At 35.4% G+C, this 17732-nt stretch overlaps 3 protein-coding genes across 7 annotated transcripts in view; 1 reads left to right on the top strand and 2 right to left on the bottom strand.

Moving 5' to 3' along the window:
- Positions 1–478: 478 nt before the first annotated feature.
- Positions 479–4061, bottom strand: LOC124425384 (tetraspanin-7-like). Of its 2 annotated transcripts, none has more exons than XM_046965656.1 (7): positions 3971–4061; positions 3508–3706; positions 2757–2975; positions 1730–1912; positions 1286–1498; positions 710–917; positions 479–615 (listed from the first exon to the last, which is right to left on the bottom strand). In XM_046965656.1, the coding sequence occupies exons 2-7, from the start codon at positions 3601–3603 to the stop codon at positions 557–559; spliced, it is 978 nt and encodes a 325-aa protein (XP_046821612.1). In that variant the 5' UTR covers positions 3604–3706; positions 3971–4061; the 3' UTR covers positions 479–556. The 2 variants fall into 2 exon arrangements, with proteins under 2 accessions (XP_046821612.1, XP_046821619.1); XM_046965663.1 differs by having other exon boundaries at positions 3146–3706.
- A 105-nt stretch (positions 4062–4166) lies between these two features.
- LOC124425371 (putative elongator complex protein 4) lies at positions 4167–7693 on the bottom strand. Of its 2 annotated transcripts, XM_046965637.1 has the most exons (7): positions 7319–7693; positions 6125–6293; positions 5539–5679; positions 5443–5478; positions 4747–5354; positions 4458–4670; positions 4167–4378 (listed from the first exon to the last, which is right to left on the bottom strand). In XM_046965637.1, exons 1-7 carry the CDS (start codon positions 7352–7354, stop codon positions 4268–4270), a joined length of 1314 nt encoding a protein of 437 aa, XP_046821593.1. In that variant the 5' UTR covers positions 7355–7693; the 3' UTR covers positions 4167–4267. The 2 variants fall into 2 exon arrangements, with proteins under 2 accessions (XP_046821593.1, XP_046821603.1); XM_046965647.1 differs by lacking the exon at positions 6125–6293.
- Positions 7694–7760: 67 nt separating this feature from the next.
- LOC124425328 (neurogenic protein mastermind-like) overlaps positions 7761–17732 on the top strand; it is a 165128-nt gene continuing 155156 nt past the window's right edge. For 2 of the 3 annotated variants that reach the window (XM_046965552.1, XM_046965560.1), the window contains exon 1: positions 7761–8906. In XM_046965552.1, coding sequence (XP_046821508.1) covers positions 8370–8906 — 537 coding nt within the window. In that variant the 5' untranslated portion in view covers positions 7761–8369. The remainder of the gene's footprint in view (positions 8907–17732) is intronic. The other variant, XM_046965568.1, reaches the window with a different exon arrangement.

Here is a 17732-nt window from a genome sequence, read left to right on the forward strand (position 1 = left end):
TTTCAGACTCTAATGGAAACATTGAACATTGCTGAATATTCGAGGTATCGTTATTAATAATGGATATTCTCTGTTTTGATGGAATCATTGGGATATTTTTTTCAGGTTCGGAAACTAAAGATTCAAATTGCAATTGCGGTGCCATCGATCTTCTTAATGTACCTATGTTCTGAGCTATCGAAGTTTGATAATCTTTTATTGGTATACTTCTGACGGTACCACCACCTTGTGGTCGTTTAATTTTTATAACACTATCTTTGCTCCCTTCATTCTCTTTCGGAATATCGATTTTTAACGAAGATGATCCTATCTGTTTGTTGGACTCCGAGGAAATATTTTCTATTTGACGATAATTATGCTGATGATTATGATAATCCATGATTACATCGACAGCTCGTTCCTCGTAAAGTTGATCGCTTCTAATAATATTTTCATCATATTTCGGAGAATCTTTCCAATCCTCGATTATACTTCTTCCATTTTGTCTCGTTGGTTTATCGTATTCGTGCTCGATCACTTTTTTTTCATCTAAATTCTCGCTGCCCCCCGACCATCTTCATGATTTCGCTCCGAACGTTGTACCGGACATATGCATTCTATTTTCTATTCCTAATCCTAAAAAAAAAAAAAGAAATAAAAGTAAATAATTTATTGTTTGATTTATTTGTGATTATAAGAAAAAAAAAAGAGAAGGAAATATTTTTCTTACCAAAATCATGATCGTTCTCATTGAAGGGACTCAGAGTTTGCGTAGAAGTAAACGTCGAGGTTTGCGATTTCTTTCTCTTATTATTCTTCGAGCATGCGAAGAAAGTACTTAAGAGAACGCTAACCTCGACGAAGATAATCGACAGACCGATGGCGAGTAAGATTAACGCTTGTTCTTGCGTCCATCTTTCGATCATTTCCAGGCATCCCTGAAAAGTTAACATTGAAATTCTAATTCTTGAAATTTATTGCAAGCTACGAGAAAAACATGAGATTGAAAATGAATTATTATCGAAAGTCTAACCCGTATGACTGGTTCTTTTTTATCACATTATGACACGTTGATACGGGTTTCGAACGAAAGTACCCGTCAATGTCATTCGACAATCTCAATTCTTATCCAAAGGAAAATAAAACGCGTTATATAGGAGTTCGATGAAAATTGTGTCAAATGTGCATCAAATATTTATCAAACAGATAAACGTTTTTGTCTTATGTTCAATTCAGACAATCATTTTTATTTTTTTATTTTTTTTTTTTCGTCCCTGTTAATAACTTCCTCATTATGTATTCCTACCGTCGTGTGCCGGGCATACTGATGTTCGGCGGGATTTAAAGCTTGACAGAGAGTGAGATTGGCAGGTTCAGGATTAAGGAAGGAGTCCGTCTCATTGGCGTTATTCAGGGTGCAGCAACTGAGAGGTACTACCAATTCTCTTCGACCAACTTCCTGCAGCCTCCACCATGAAGTACCGTAATTGTTGCTTCCGTTTATGCCACAACAGGAAAACTATACGATTCGATGAAATTCATGTTATCAGTAAAATCGTAGAGAACATAGAACCGACATTTATTACTCTTTATAATTTTTTTCTTTTTTTCTTTCATGAGTAAATGAATGATCATACATACGTTATAACTTTATCTTAATAAATTTCAAATAAAAGAAATTATTTTATTACACGAATACATTAAAGTTAAATTATAGAAATTTTTTAATTTATACTACAAGTATACGTACCGTGGTTTGTGCTAAGTCAAGAGCTGCTGTGAATTGTTCTCGTCCTGGAACTGCGTAACTACGTTGTAATGCCCTTATCAATCGGGCCGGTCTAACATCGATTCCCAATAAGTAAGGCCAGAATATAGCGACAATGAATACGGTACATTCGCTAAGTAGTAATAACGTAATCGTCACTATATACTGAAAATAGAGGAGTTCATTTATAAAAAACGTTATAATATTATTCAGATAAAATCGATAAAATCAAATAGAAATATGTTCGAATTTTTTAAGTGATATAATTTAAATTACAGCATAATATTCTTGCAACTGATTCGATTTTGAAAGTAACATAAATTCAGTTAAACTTACGTACTTTCATGCTTCGTTTCTTTGACTGTTATTTTCATTTATATTCTATTTTTTTTTTTTTCCTTATGATAACTCTCTTTTCTAATATATAAATATATATATATATATATATATATATATATATATATATATATATATTGTGGATCTCGCGTTAAATGTATTCGGTTAACAAGCTATATCAGAATAATAATAGTTTTTAGGTGGAGAGCTCATACTCGCCCTCCTTTTGTGAGCACGCGTGTCTGGGTACGTGTAGATCCGTTTCCGGGCAACGACGCGTGACCACGGCAGTGCAAAAGCGGGAAATCTGGTTTTAGTTAGGCTCGAGGAACGATTTCAAAGTAAAATCTGCGTAGCTGGCATGTAGATCAAGAAAAGTCAAGATTTCATCGGCTTAATTACGTGGGCATTAGACCGAACGAGTCTTTGTTTTTATAAGTGCATCAGCTCGTAAAGAGGAGCACGTTCTTTGAGATCATTCAATTTAATTTCTTCGATTTCTATTATATTTTTATCTTTGCAATTTATTTATACTAATAGATATTACTTGTTTTCTTTACTTTTCTCTTTCGTTAAACAATAATACATGATGAAATAAAAAAAAAAAAAAAAAAGCTTTTGGAAAATATATTCAATATTCGTTGAGCTGTTGTTATGAATAAAAAATTCTTACCGATATCGTAATACATTGATTGAAAAGACATGCCGCCCAGCATCCAAAAAGACCAGTTACCGCTATGAAAAATCCTAAAGCAGAGATGGCAAAGGCTAAGTAATAGAATAGTGGTTGATCAGGTAGAACATCACTGAGTCCTAATAAGCGCGATAGTAAAATTCTTTCATTGTCAGCTAATAATAATGCTCCCAATGACATTAGAATAAAACCTGATATCTGAAATCATAGTAAAATAAATATATATATATTTTTTTTTTTTTTTTTTTTTTTTTTTTTATAACTATGGATTACAAATATATAGCAAATTTTTTTTCACGTCAAGTTATTGAAATAACCCGTTCAATTTTTTTCTTTATATATATATATATATATATATATAAACTTACCAAAAAAATAATATTCGTGCAACATACGAAAGCTCGTGACAATGCTAGCTTTTTATTTTCCATAATAACAATAAGAATATTAAGCAATGTTATAATGTATTTTAATATAATTTAATTTTATTATTGTTGTTAATATATAAACAACATGTTAAAGTTTGACGTTGTTCACTTGAAAAAAAAAAAACGAAAATAATAACGAAAGTTATGCCATCGTAAAGGGATGACGCGTTATAATATTTGCTCTTTGGTACGATTCGATTACGAAGTTCACTTACTCGCGCGTGCTCGAATACTGAAACGCTCGCACGAGCTCGATAGATGTACAGTGCCATACAAACTCTGGCATCTGTTAGCATACTCACGTTGCGTGCCCTCATGCGCGACCAGCCGCATGGAACCGGAAGGAAATAGAAAGGTGCGGAAGAGAAAAGAGGGGATGAAAGGCCCCCCATATGCATCGATATCTACATTTATCCACGAGTTTTGCGTTCGTTCATTCAAGTGCGGCTTTCATCGATGAAAATAGAAATGAGAATTATTCTAAGAATCGAATAACTGTTTCTATATAACATTTGAAAAAAAAAAAAAAACATCATTACCATACATAATTTTCACAAGAAATTAATTAATAATTATTATAATTAATTAATAACAATATTCTTAATTTTACAAATTGTTATTTATATATAAATAATATTATTGAATTGAAAAAAATATGTTATCCAAGAAATATTAAAGGGAATACACGTTTATTATTATCAGTAATTTAATTATCTTCAATATGCTTTCAAGTTTAATTATTTCAATATGTATCGTTTTTTATACTTTGCATTGCGTATTACAGAACGCGAACGTTTTAAGCGCATTATTGTAAGTGTGCATGAAGCTTATCTCCTCCAGTCTGCATTAATTCAACTACTACGCCATACCTTTCCCGTTAAATAAATCCTATATAATGTTATAGTATACAAACGTATATAAATAGTAATATGTAAATAGGGTAAATTAAAGAGAAGATATATTTGTGTGAATTCAATTATAATCTTTTGATTGTAGTTTATACTTTTACCGGATCGTTATAAATATAAAAAATTAAATTTGAAAATGAACAATAAGGAAATATCAAAAATCTAAAAGATTTTTCCTTCCACCGGCTGAGCAAATACCAGTAGCCGATGTTTCGTCTTGTTCACGTTCATTGGTATTATTTGATATGGGTGGTAGATTAAGTTCCTGCAATTACGTATAACATATATATTATTCCATAATACAAAATGATAATATTTAATTACAAATTAATAAGTATATTTACCTCTATTACAAATTTTTTACTTAGCAATTTAAAGCCAAGATCTGTTGTTTCAGGTTCATCAGGGGACAATGTTTTTAAGATCGGTGTTTTTTTTATATGTAATAGACCATGATAATCTTTGAAAAGAGGATTTATTTCTTTCGCAGAACCACTAAAAGATTCTAATTTAATAGTAATATCCGATAAGTGCTCAAGTCTTTCCACGAAATTTACCTAACAAATTTTTAGATAAATTATGTACAAACATATGTTTTGGATGTAAGTATAAATGTAATTTAATGAAACTTACATTATTGTCAAAATTCTGAATTGGAATACTTATAATTGCAGTGGCATAAGAACTTTTTAATAGAGCTCTCAAGCAATATAGAAATTTAAATATGTCTGCACGTGTGCTCTCTTCGGAATCAGAAAACCACATTCGAGAACCCAAAGAACTGATACAAATCCTCAACATATTGGTTTTATTTAGCTCATCGGAATGGATAAACATTCCATTCTTTAAAGTTTTAGCAATAGTTTCTAATAGATCTTCATAAGCAGGATTTTCAAAAATATAACTTTTTATATTCTTTTCTGTAGGTCCATCCCATTGTGTTATTTTTGCCTTATCAATAACTTGCTTATTCATTGATATTCTAAGATCATACTGATGTCCAAATGTTCCATATAAATCAGATAAAGTTAATTTCTTATATCTCCATGCAACTTTCAATTTTTCATCCGACGGTTGTAATTTATATTCATTTGTTGAGTTTATTGGATTTGGTATTTCCGAAAGCAAAACAGAAGGTTTTGTATCTAGAGAAGCTATTAAGAAAGCATTACCGATAACTATTCCTTCAGCTATAAAATACTTTTGTATTATATTAGCATAAGTTCCATAAGTATCTTGCTCTGTAAAGATGATGTAATTATTGTCATCACATGTTACATTAGAAAGGTAATAATATACATTATTATTGCTATATAGTAGTATACATACCAATTAAAAATATTGATCCAACAGGTACACCGTCACCTAAAACATAACTTGAAATAATTTGGATTCATTCTATAAATTCAATCAAAGTATACTAACCTATTTTGTGATCCAAAAAAGGTATTCCAGTAGATAAAATAAGCTGCCTAGTTGTCCTAGAAAAAATCGTACCTAATACTTGAGGGAACCGTTCTCTATTTTTAGATTTGTCAAATGCCATTATTAACGTCTTTTGATGATCTGATTGATCATATAACAAGTATATCAAATATTATAGGTATTTTTTCACAATGTATTACAAGTTTTTTTACACAGAAATGAACAGATTGTTTTAAACATTCATCACAGTAATAATCGAGTAAATAAATAAACAACAATGTACAAAAATACAACCTTGCGGTAGAACTGTTAAAAAACTTTTTTCTTTTTTTTTCTTAACGCTAACATAAATCGCTATTATATCTTCGTCCGATATTAAGATCGGTCTGTCGCTTCTTACGTCGATAAAATCAATAAAAACGAAACTAAATAGGAACGCTCGGTAAAGATACTTCGAAAATTTTAACGCTTTCATAGATGGCGTCAAATCGAAGAAGACTCTCTGTTTCAAGGAGACGCCGCAAGTTGGCACTGTTAACCAGCAAGAAATTATGGTTCGTCGTTTGAACGATATATGCTTCCGTACCCACGCGCAGTTCTGTTAATGGCATCGCGCGCTCACGAGGAGCCGAATCCAAAGTGTCGTTCGGGCTACGTGTCTGTTCGGTCCTTCGAAGGCGTTCGCGTGAAACGTCCTCAAACTTTTGACAGAGGAAACGTGCCAGTTTGAGGTTGCCGCCGTCATAGTGTCGTTGCTGCGTGAGTTGACGCGTTAGAGATACTTAAAAGTGAGGTTATGTAATATTGTTTGCTAAAGGATCTTATGCGCGGCGCGTTCGATGCCGACGCTCAATGACACGTGATATTATAAATATCTCGAGGTCAATAGTTTGAAAAGAAGTTCGACCGTTTGAAAATATAATTGTAAATTAATTGAAAGAATTAAGTGAAATAAATAGATTAATAAATTAACAAATAATTAAATAAATAAATAAATAAATAAATAAATAAATAAATAAATAAATAAGTAAATAAATTAATAAATATATAAACAAATAAATAAATGAATGAATGAATGAATGAATGAACGAATGAATAATAATTATGACGAAAGAGGAAATAGAATATGGAAGGTGAAATATGAAAGAGAGAGAAGGAGAGAGAGAGAGAGAGAGAGAGAGAGAGGAAGCATAGTCGAAGGATTGACGTTCTCGTCGCGTCGTTGCTAAGATACTCTGGTAGAGAGTGTAGTAAGTTTGAGGAGGAAGATAAATATTAGAAAGAGATGACGCATAAATAAAGGATAGGAGAGAGAGAGAATAAAAAAAAAAAAACAGAAGAAGAGGAAGGGAAGCGCAACGCCGTCGACGTCCGTCGTAGGTCGAAGCTGCTGCAGCTCGGCCGGTTGTGCGAAGGCAAGCGAAACCCCGTTCGTTGGGTCTTTCCCCTTGACAGTCCTCTCCCCACCCCACCCCATTCCTCCCTTCCCTTCCCTCCCTCCATCGGTGGGCTCCATCTCGCGCTCCTGTCATCTGTCGGTGGCACGAGTGGGTAGTAGCGGAGCGGCAGCGGCACGCTCTTTCGACTACCTGTTGTGCCGACGTTCGAAGCGCGCCACAGCCTGTCCTTTCCTCCCGCTCCCAGTCGTTCGTTCGCTCACTCTCTCTCTTTCTCTTTCATCCTCCCTTACTCCTTTAACTTCTCCCTCTCTCTCTCTCTCTCTCTCTTTCTGTGTTTCTCTACCGGTCGGTCGGCCGTGCGTGCGTCCGTCCATACGTACCCTCCCCCCTCGTAAGCTCCCCCTCTCTTCTGCCATATCCCTCGTGGTGTTGTCGTACCTCCACCACCACCACCACCACCACCACCACCACCACCACTTTCATCACTACCACCACCGCCGCCACCACCACCACCACCACCACCGTTACCGCCAGCACACAGCCGCTACCGCCGCCGCCGCCGCCGCCGCCGCCGCCGCCGCCGACGACAACGACGACGGCGACGACGACGATGAGTGCCGAGCGGTTTTCCGACGGCGGAACGAAGCGCGCGCTCTTCGCCTCCTCGAGACTCTCGCTAAAGCGCGCGCACGCGCGCGTCCATTGACAGACAGAGAGTATTTGTTAGAAAGAGCGAGAGAGGAAGAGGGACCGAGGGTGAGGGTGAGAGAGAAAGAAAGAGGGGGGTAGGGAAGAGAGAGAGGGGGGGCGGGAGGGCGGGAGGGAGGGAGAGAGAGAAGCGCGCGAGATACGGATACCGAAGATCGAGAGTGCGCGATCGGTCACGCTCACGTGGAACGTGTCTTCTTTCTTATCTTCCGCTTCTACTGCTATTACTACCTACTACTACCACTAGCACTACTACTACTACTACTACTACTATTACTACTACTACTACTACTATTCCACTACTACTGCTACTACCATCACCACTACCATCATCACTACTACTACTATTACTACTACTGCTATTATTACTACTGCTATTACTACTACTACTACTACTAGTATTATTACTATTCTCCCGTTTATGCGTGAACTCGTCGAGTAAGGATTCGGTGCAACTTGAGGAAGTGGAGGAAGAGAAGGAGGAGGAAGAGGAGGAGGAGGAGGAGGTGAATCGAGCGCGTCAAATGCCGCTCGTTGTCGGCTCGCCTGTCAGCTGCCGATGGAGGATGCTCAAACGGGTAGCATCGAGGGCTACTGACGAGGTCAACGTCGTCGTCGAATCTACCGACAGAGACAAGAACGAAGAGGAGGACTTGTTTGTCTTACGAATTGCAATAGCTTATCACTGAGCTGGCTTACTCTGCGGTGGATCTAGGGGGCTGTATGGAGGCCGGGGGGCTTCTGCCTCGCCAGCCCTCGCAAGGCCCCCCCGGCATTGCCCCTGCCTCCATATCTGTGTGCGTGGGGCAGGGCCCAAACGGTAATAACAATAACAATACCAACAATAATAATAATGGACCGACAAATATTGTTGGAAATCCTGTTATCGGTCAATCCAACTCCGTAGCTACGACCGCCTCTATCCACGATCTGAATGCCGTCGGACAATTGAGCGTGACAAGTCAACAGCAACTACAATTGCAACAACAAATGGGTCAAGCACCCGGCATGGGTGAGGTCCTCACCCCGAAAAGGCAGGCGGTCGTCGATCGTCTTCGGCGTAGGATCGAGAGTTATCGTCGCAGGCAAACCGATTGCGTGCCAAGATTCGACCAGAGCTTCAACGGGCTATGCGAGCAAAACATACAGGACACCCTGGTGTTGAAGCAACGATTTCTCGAGAGCAAGGCCAAGAGGCAGGCGAAGAAGACGGACAAGAAGCAGGCCGAGCAGCCCGTAGGTCTCTCCAGCGTTCACGTGGTAAGCTCTTTTCTAAATTTCCTTTTAATTGTATCGATCTTAATAATCGAGAATTATTAACATAATATAGAGCCAATGAGCTATTATAGATTTTGAAATGGGAAAGATCTTTTTAAATGAATCCGATGGCTTGATCTTCATTCGATCTTCTTTCGAAATATTTTTAACGGTATGATTTATCTCATTGCCGTTTGAATTGATAAAATTATCGCACTCATTAAATATTTAATATCGTTCACTTTTTATCATATTACCCTGACTTTCTTTGCTTCTATACTCTTTACTCTCCATTACCACGTTTCTTTTCTTAGAACATACAAAATTTTTTGTCAGTGGTCAGGCATTAACATGATCTCTCTTTAATTAATAGCGATCGATGACCCTACTCCACCCCCACTCCACCCTCCTCCCTCTACATCCCCTCCGTTATACGTTTCGATTCGAACGATATAAACTTTAATTTCTCTTAATTCGAACGAACGTGGATCGTTTTCCGTTCAAAGTTTGAAAACGATTTTTTTTGTTTTTTTTTTTTTTTTTATTTTTTTTTTGTTTTTTTTTTTTTGCGCGAACGAGTCGCCAGTCCACTTGTTGCGCCTCTGAGCTCTCGAAAATCACGACGAGTCGATCGCGCTTGGCAACTGCGTGCCATCGAACTCCTTGCTCGAGCGCAGTTTGCCGTAGTAAACTCCTTTTGTTCGGTAACGCGCGCGCTATATATAAATCGGGTGAGACGAACCCGCCACGATATGCGTGCCGTTGTTAAATAAAAAAAAGATATAAAGAAAAGAAAAAGAAAACGCCCTTTTTGCCGTTCACATTTCATTTATTATCCCATATCGATACCTACGATCTTTCTAATTCCTTAAAAAACCGAATATATGTATATATGTGTGTGTGTGTATTTTTATCAGGACATCTTCCATTTCAGATCTATATATTAAACGTACTTTGTTATCGGAGTAGATGAAGATTAGATAAATGGAGAAAGTTTTGAAAGCGAATTTTGTTCAACTTTCCACAGTAAGATTCGTTTTTGTCAATCGATATCTAAAAGAAATGACAAATATTGTCATTATTTTAGAAATTTCCTGCCTCAGAAAATTCATATAAAATATTCTTATTAATAACTACGTATATACTCATTCACGTATTATACAAATTTCTATTCATACGATTAATATATTTCTATTAATCAATATCGTTCAGAAAAATAATAATATTAAATCGATATCTCATTCATAGATATATTATATATGTCATTTAAATTCGTATATATTTTTATCGTCAAATCCTATTATTATTATTATTATTATTATTATTATTATTATTGTCTTTATATTACAGGAGAGATTTTATTGTTTGGAATAAAATTTTAAAAGCTTTAATAAATTATTTAGTAAATCATTATCGTTTATCGATTTGTCGGTAAGACGTCATAGCAAGGCGATTAACGTGTCAGAATCACGACATTACGCGGTTTGCTTGGCCGATGATATTTAGAGGTTGACCGAACAGGTGGATAGGCAGTGATGTAGCATGGACGTCATCGCTTTTGTAGATCGCTTGGTACTAGCATAAGTCTACATACGTAGGTTAACGCGTAGGCGTCGTTCTCGGGATGTCTTCGTATTAACCTTGTATTTACGTCAATGCAGGGACGCTTTTACTTACCCTACCTGTGACGTTTTCTCGATCGCCCTGTACGATATCCTTTAATCCGTTATTACTTTAACATTTATTCAAGTTCCGACGGGATAAAGTAATTCTATACGTTACGTTTTTGTTAAATTTGATGATAATAAAAGCTTGATAAAAGGTCGATAAAGAAAGAGAAGAAAAGAAAAAAAAAAAAAAAAAGAAAGAAAAAAAAAGGAAAAGAAAAAGAGATAAATGACAAAGTAGCTTTTACGATATAAAAGTAGAGATAAATAAAAGAATATTTTTAGCCCCACATTGGTTGAATGTCAGTAAATTTGAAATTGTCTCTAGGGAATAAAAAGACGTTGCTTTGTTTTTTGATATTTGTCTTATTGCTACGCGCGCGCGCGCGCACACACACACACACGCGGGAATAATAATTAATATGTAAATGATTATATTAAAGACTAAAATTACATATGTTGATGAGATTGTAAATTAGATTGGCTACGAGTTTTTCAATGTCACGATATTAACGTAGGAATAAGATCATAAGTAGGTTCCGTTTCGTTGTACAAACTTGTGTACTACGATACGTAAGTCGATATTGTTAGTAAATGTCGGGGACAGTATATAACGCGGTTAATGATTCTTGGCATAAACATTGTACTATTATTTTATATATATATGTATATATACATATATACATACAAAGGCTTTGTAGATACGTGTTGAACGTATCACGTGACGATCGAATGTTTATTAATAAATTGTAAGTAGGAAGGAAGTCTCATGTCGCGCAAAATGTTTTTTCGATCGATCGCATGAACTATTAGCAGGATGTGTATTGTTTAAAATAGAATTTAATTTGCAATAAATCATCGATACGTTGATATAAATTTTCACAATATATTTTTTAATAACATTGTAATATACATGTATGTATTTTCCATTTATATTGTTTAAAATAGAATTTAATTTACAACAAATCATCGGTACGTCGATATAAGTTTTCATAATATATTTTTTAATAATATTGTAATATATATGTAACACACGTACATATATATATATATATATATATATATATATATACACTACATGCATTATGTACGTAATATTATGCCTAAAAGCCCGTTACATCTCTATCTATATATTCCTGGCGTTCATTCAATTGAAGTAGCATAATCCTGACGCGATGTTACGGTTCTCTCGTTGGAGAACGAAAAGTGCGAACGGGCACGAGTCTAGAAGCGGGGAAAGCTGTGGGAACCGTGATTTCCGTCGAGAACTCGATTGCGATGTACCAGATTCTTTCGTACGACGGATTCTTCAGAGTTTTTCTTTTATCTCGCATTTCCTCTTTATATTGTATATTTATCGACGGAGCGTGCAAAGTTCCTTTTTAAATTCATTGAAAATATTTTATTTGAGATAAAAATTATGGGAACGGTTTGTTGTATTTTTATATAGAAATCATTCCAGTCGTATTCGGGCAAACTCGAAAATAAATCTTTTTTTTTTTCTTCTTTTTTTTCTTTTTTCTTCTTTTCTTTTTCTTCTTTTTTGTTTGGAAAGATTTAATATTTACACGCACGTTTATGCTTCCGGCGTTTGCGTTGACATCGTCTCGAACTCTCTCTCTACAATCGTGAAATCACTCTCTCGTTACTCGTCCACGTTCATTCTTATTCAAAGCTGTCTGGTGTCGCGGATAACACGTGTCAGAGCTGCAACATCTCGCGAAGCGAAGAATAGGATTGGCTGGATTGCCGACAGTGATTCTCAATCGACTTGAGAATTTGCTTCTCGTCTCTTCTCTCTCCTCTCTCTCTTTCTCTCTTTTTCTCTTTCTCTTTCTCTTTCTGTCAGTCATCCACCGAACGTGCCCACGATGAGACGGACACAAGGTTATTTGTTCTCGTTCATTCTTATTCGATTCTACTTCGAGAAAGAGGGAGAGATAGATAAAGAGAGAGAGAGAGAGAGAGAGAGGGAGAAGGAGAGAGGAGAGAGAGAGAGAGAGAGAGAGAGAGAGAGAGAGAGTGACTCACTTGCTGAACGTTGCACGAGAGCGAGTTCGTGAAAGCAGTGCTTCTCAATCGATACCACGCCTCTAAACACCTTTTTATCATGCAATCTTCTTGGAATCGTTGTTTCCCGTTGAGAAATCAAAACGATAGGGATCGAAATTGTTATCTTCGATAAAAAGTATGCTTCGTCTTCGTATTGAAATGCGTTTTCGTCGAAGGGAATTCATTCCTCGTCTCGATTTATAAACAATCTCTTTTTTTTTCTTTTCTTTTTTATTCTTTTTTTTCTTTTTTTTTTTTTAAACAGCGTTTTAAGACGATATAAAGACGATTAAATAGATAGCTATTGGAAAATAGCGAGTTTGTGTTGAAAAGAAAGAAAGGAAGAAAAAAATAAAAATAGAAAAAAAAAAAAGAAGAAAAAGAAAAAATTTCTTAAACATACAAAACTTTCTCGTCATTTCAAGGAGAGGATTAATATAAGAAATCCATAGAAATGTTATTGAACGCAATACCTAACCAGTGTTTGCCACCCACGCATTCGTCGTTTCTACGCTTTTAATATGTATACGTCGACTTATTAGGCATTTGAAAGTGGCAAGAAATTAACGTGACAGTATCGATCTTTCATTTTTCCATACGACCGAGTAGACTGTTCGCCAATGAGGGGAAGATCGACTTCGACTCTCTGTCGTCTGATTTTTTTCGTATCATACCGGCGACGCGCAAGGAAAACGGAATGGAGAGACGAACGAGAGAAGGGAAAGAAAGAAAGGTGAGAAGAAGGAAAGAAAGAGGCCGGTTCGTTCCACCTACTCGTAACGTGCATAAGAAAGAGAGACAGAGAGAGAGCGAGAGAGAGAGAGAGAGAGAGAGAGAGAGAGAGAGGGACTGCGAGAAGTGCCTTCGCCAAATAGGTCTGCTCACCTTGGACGACAAGTTGGCAGGACATCCAGAGAAAAGGTTGAAAGATGCTGCCCATGTATATGCTCGAATACGTTCGTACCTATACTATGTGTGCAAGAGAAGGATAGATAGATAGATAGATAGATAGATAGATAAAGAGAGGAAAGATAGATTCAAGATTTGCATCACAGGCCGTTCTAAAAAATCGAACGATCAAACTTAAAAGATCAAGAAAGACCGGGGTTCTCACGTGAAACAGATGATCGGACATAGCCGATAGCGTCGCAATTAATTAATACAACTTCGATGCAGATTAATGCAGATCGAATGCAATCGACGATAGAGAAACGTAGTACGAATTAGTATCTACTTCTTTAACTTAATCGATCGATCTTAAGAGATGTTACTTATTTTGCATTTATTTTTCATTCGCTCGCATGTAGATAACTCATATATGCATGTATATGCGTTGAGAAACGATTATGCAAAGTGTGGGGGCGGATTCTCTTCGTCGTTCGTGTCAAACAAATTCGATCGGTCTGTTTTGATAATCTGACATGACGAGAATATACTCGTCAAGTAAGTTGTATAATCTTTAATATTTATCGAAAAGGAAACGAATGAACAGCTCTATTTTTACGAATATTTTTCATATAATTTGTTTTCTCCTTTTCTCTCTTTTCTTTCCATTTCTTTTCTTTTCTTTTCTTTTCTTTTCTTTTCTTCAGATATTCTGATAATTGCTAATACGAATTGTACTTTTTTTTTTTATTTTCTCCTTGTTTTCATTTCTTTTTCCTTTTTTTCCGATAAAATTCTTTTCAGTGACGATCGGAGTCGAGGTTATTCCCGAATCGAGATCAATGTTTGAAATATTTTTTTTTTTTTTTTTTTTTTTTTTTTTTTTATATAAATTCCTTCGAAGGATTGGGTGCGTGTCGTAAGGTCGGATTTCTCGTCTCGAAGGTTGTTCCTTTGAGTCCGTCGTGCTCGTTCTAACCTTGACACTTAGAGGAAGAATCGATCGGCGTAAGTCGACTTCGTGTTTCGTTTCGATTCCTGCCTCTCACCTTTTACCTTTCTCTTGAAATTCTGCGTCACGTACGTAGCAACTCGAATTCTATGAGGGAAAACTCTGTTAAAGTCGACACCTTCCTAAGAGAACAACAACTTCCTTGCTAAAAGACGGACTTATCTGCGTGAAATGCAGATTGCCTTGTATTCGATTTGCAGGATCTTTTCTCTTTCTTTCTTTCTTTCTCCCACTTGCTTTTTCTTTCTCACTCAAGGCTATGATCGAAGCAATGACAAAGTGTCTCTCTGTCCTCGAATCTGCGCCATGACTACTCCCACGAGTAGTTCCAATTCAGTGTTCATCGATATCCTTCGATATCGTTCGATTGAAGAAATTACCAAAAAAATAAAAAAAAAATAAAGAAAAAAAAATAAAAAAAAAAAAGAGAAAATTTTCACTGATAAGAGATTTGTGAAAGAATTATCGGGATTCTTTCGAGATATCAAATTAATTTTTTTATCAAATTAAAGCAATTATTCGTAAGAAAGAATTTTTAAGCTTGTTTATAACGTGTTCATTCTTGAAATTCCAAAAGCTTGAAAATTGTTACCTCCTTGACCACCCAAGATGGTGTATCACAAACGTTAATCAGACTTTTATATTTTATTTTTCTCTTTCAGAGAGAGTTGCGTCTTTAATTCGTCTGTCTACCTTAGGTCGCTCGATCAAGAGAAGACTGTCTGTAATTACCTGCTTTGAAGAAATACGTAGTTGTTGGTTGGTAAAAGATTTCTGAATCAAGGACAATCTCAACAGGCGAGACGAGACTGCAAGATAGATAAAGAGAGACAGAGAGAGAAAGAGAGAGAGAGAGAGAGAGAGAGAGAGAGACCAAGTGCGGTTTGTTAAACGGAAGTGAGATAAATTGAGTGAGCTTCCGTTTATCTCCGTTAAATTTTATCAACGATATGATCCTTCGCCATTATTTCTACTCGTATTTGCAATAAAATTATTGGAAGAAAAAAAAAACAGAAAAAAATCTATTTGATCTATAAAAATATTTATTCGTTAATTAAAAACTTATGTATTTTTTTTTCTTTTATATATATATATATATATAAAGTAAACAAGATATATATATATATATATACAAGTAAACAAGATATATATATATATATATATATATATATATATATATATATCTTGTTTACTTGTACGCTCGACAAAACGGAACAAAACGAAAGCAAAAGAATAATAAATCCTAACAAAATATTTTTTTCCTTCAAGAGTTTAAAACCGATCCTTCTCGAAGCGTGCCATGAGTATACTGGCGAAAGGCAATATTTTTTATGACGTCCAGTCGGTTTTATGACTGTTTCGCGTTTAATAGTTTTAAACACAGCCGCGCTAGTGCGTAAATTCGCATTCAAAGGGAATAAAATTGTTTTCTGCTTTCATAGAAAGAGTAGAAGAGAATCGTTTAGAAATTAAAATAGTTCGATGGTGGGAGATAAAGAAAAGTTTTGTTAAAAGTTGCTTTTTTTTTTCCATAATCAGGCCCACCCATTCCTCTCTTTTGTTTTTCTTTCGGTTTTGTTATCTTTTAACGGAGCTATTAAACCGATCGAATTAAAAATAAATTATTCACGCATACGGGTAATTAAATTCGCGAGGAATCGTTTTCAATAAAAGGCAAGATTATCTTACGAGTGTTATCCTTTTCTTTCTTTTTTTTTTTCTTTTTTTTTTTTTTTTTTGAAAAGTATAGAGTCAAATGATATCTCTTTTCTTCTATTTCATTCTATCTACAATTTCTCTCTCTCTCTCTCTCTCTCTCTCTCTCTCTATTTTTTTCTCTTCCACATTTTGTGTCCTTTGTGTCGAGCATCTCTAATGCTACTAATTCTCATTTCCTTTATCTCCTATAAATGTCGTTCTTTATACCGACTTTGGCGTTACAATTCCACGAGGGCAAAAGCGTTTCGGATTAGCTAAAGAAGCGCGACTACCCTTTGAACTCGAGTCGATGTCCCTTGAGGATGGCTACGACGCGCGTGATCCTCGAAAAGCAACCGACAGGACTCTCTTTCTCTCTCTCACTCACTCACTCTCTCACTCACTCTTTTTCTTTCTCTCTCATTTTCTCTTTCTCTCTTTTTCTCTTTCTCTTCTTGGTCTCGCTGCTCCATTCGCTCGAAAGCATGGTAACAAAAGACTCGAAATGTAGGCATCGTTCCAGGAATCGTTCGAGGAATCCTTCGTTTCTCCCTTGCTCCTAAGGTACCTTGGCAAAAGCACGCGTACGAGTTCTCGCGAAATCGCATTTAGTTCTTTGGGTGGGCTCGACATATATGTATAATAGAAATATTAATGTTAATCAAATAAAGATAATTTAATTGAAAAATTTTTCAAAATTTCAATAATATCCATCGACGTACAAAATCTACATTCGTCAAAGCCGTTGTTTTTTTTTTTTTTTTTTTTTTTTATCAAAATATCTACAAGACAGAGATCTATTTGATTAAGAAACAAACAAACAAATAAAAAAAGAAAAAAAAAAGAAAAAGAAAAGATTAATATCATTTTGAATAACTTACAATGGAAATATTTCTTTTATTTATAAAGAGACAAAAACAATTTTTCGTGTGTGTGTGCGCATTCAATACTTATCGATTAATCTTATCGAATGGTATTTGTCTCATTTTCTTACCTTTTCCTTATTTATTTTTAATTCTTATCTCGGTTTACGTCATCAACGACCTTTTCTCTTTGACCGCTCAAGTAGACCCCAACAACAATGGTCGGAGCGAAAAGAATTCTTGATTTAGTTGGAGCCACTTTCTCTAGCTTTTCGTGAGTATCTCAAAGCATTAATGATTTATTTTATGATTATCTTAGTTTAACCACTTTTTACATAGTCGTCCTTTGTTATTCCGAGAAAAATCTGTTGAAGACCTTGCATCTTTAATACAAAAGAGGGATGCGATAATGAAAGTATTTTCGTAAAAAAAAAAAAAAAGAAAAAAAAAATGCAAAAGTAAATCCTGCAAAAACATTTTCTTACAGGTATATAAAATAGGAAAATAATGAAAATGTGAGATCGTGTAATCGGACGTTTTTTTTTTTTTTTTTTTTCATTATATAAAAAAAAAAGGAGTAAAAAATGAAAGAGAAAGAAAAGAAAAAAGAAAGAAAGAAAGAAATATAGTAAGAAAAGAGAATAGTAATGGA

Source organism: Vespa crabro, chromosome 1, assembly GCF_910589235.1.
Source record: "Vespa crabro chromosome 1, iyVesCrab1.2, whole genome shotgun sequence".
NCBI classification, from domain to species: Eukaryota; Metazoa; Arthropoda; class Insecta; order Hymenoptera; family Vespidae; genus Vespa; species Vespa crabro.

Excerpts from the sequence above, each read along its gene's own strand:
- LOC124425384 (XM_046965656.1), bottom strand. The coding sequence starts at position 3,603 with ATGCATATGGGGGGCCTTTCATCCCCTCTTTTCTCTTCCGCACCTTTC. Across the intron at positions 2,976-3,507 it reads CGCGCATGAGGGCACGCAAC|ATATCAGGTTTTATTCTAAT; the intron begins GTGAGTATGCTA and ends CTATGATTTCAG. Across the intron at positions 1,499-1,729 it reads TTGACTTAGCACAAACCACG|TTTTCCTGTTGTGGCATAAA; the intron begins GTACGTATACTT and ends CGAATCGTATAG.
- LOC124425371 (XM_046965637.1), bottom strand. The coding sequence starts at position 7,354 with ATGGCAGAAGAGAGGGGGAGCTTACGAGGGGGGAGG. Across the intron at positions 6,294-7,318 it reads GGAGCTTACGAGGGGGGAGG|CAACGACACTATGACGGCGG; the intron begins GTACGTATGGAC and ends CAACTCACGCAG. Across the intron at positions 4,379-4,457 it reads GTAAAAAATTTGTAATAGAG|GAACTTAATCTACCACCCAT; the intron begins GTAAATATACTT and ends ACGTAATTGCAG.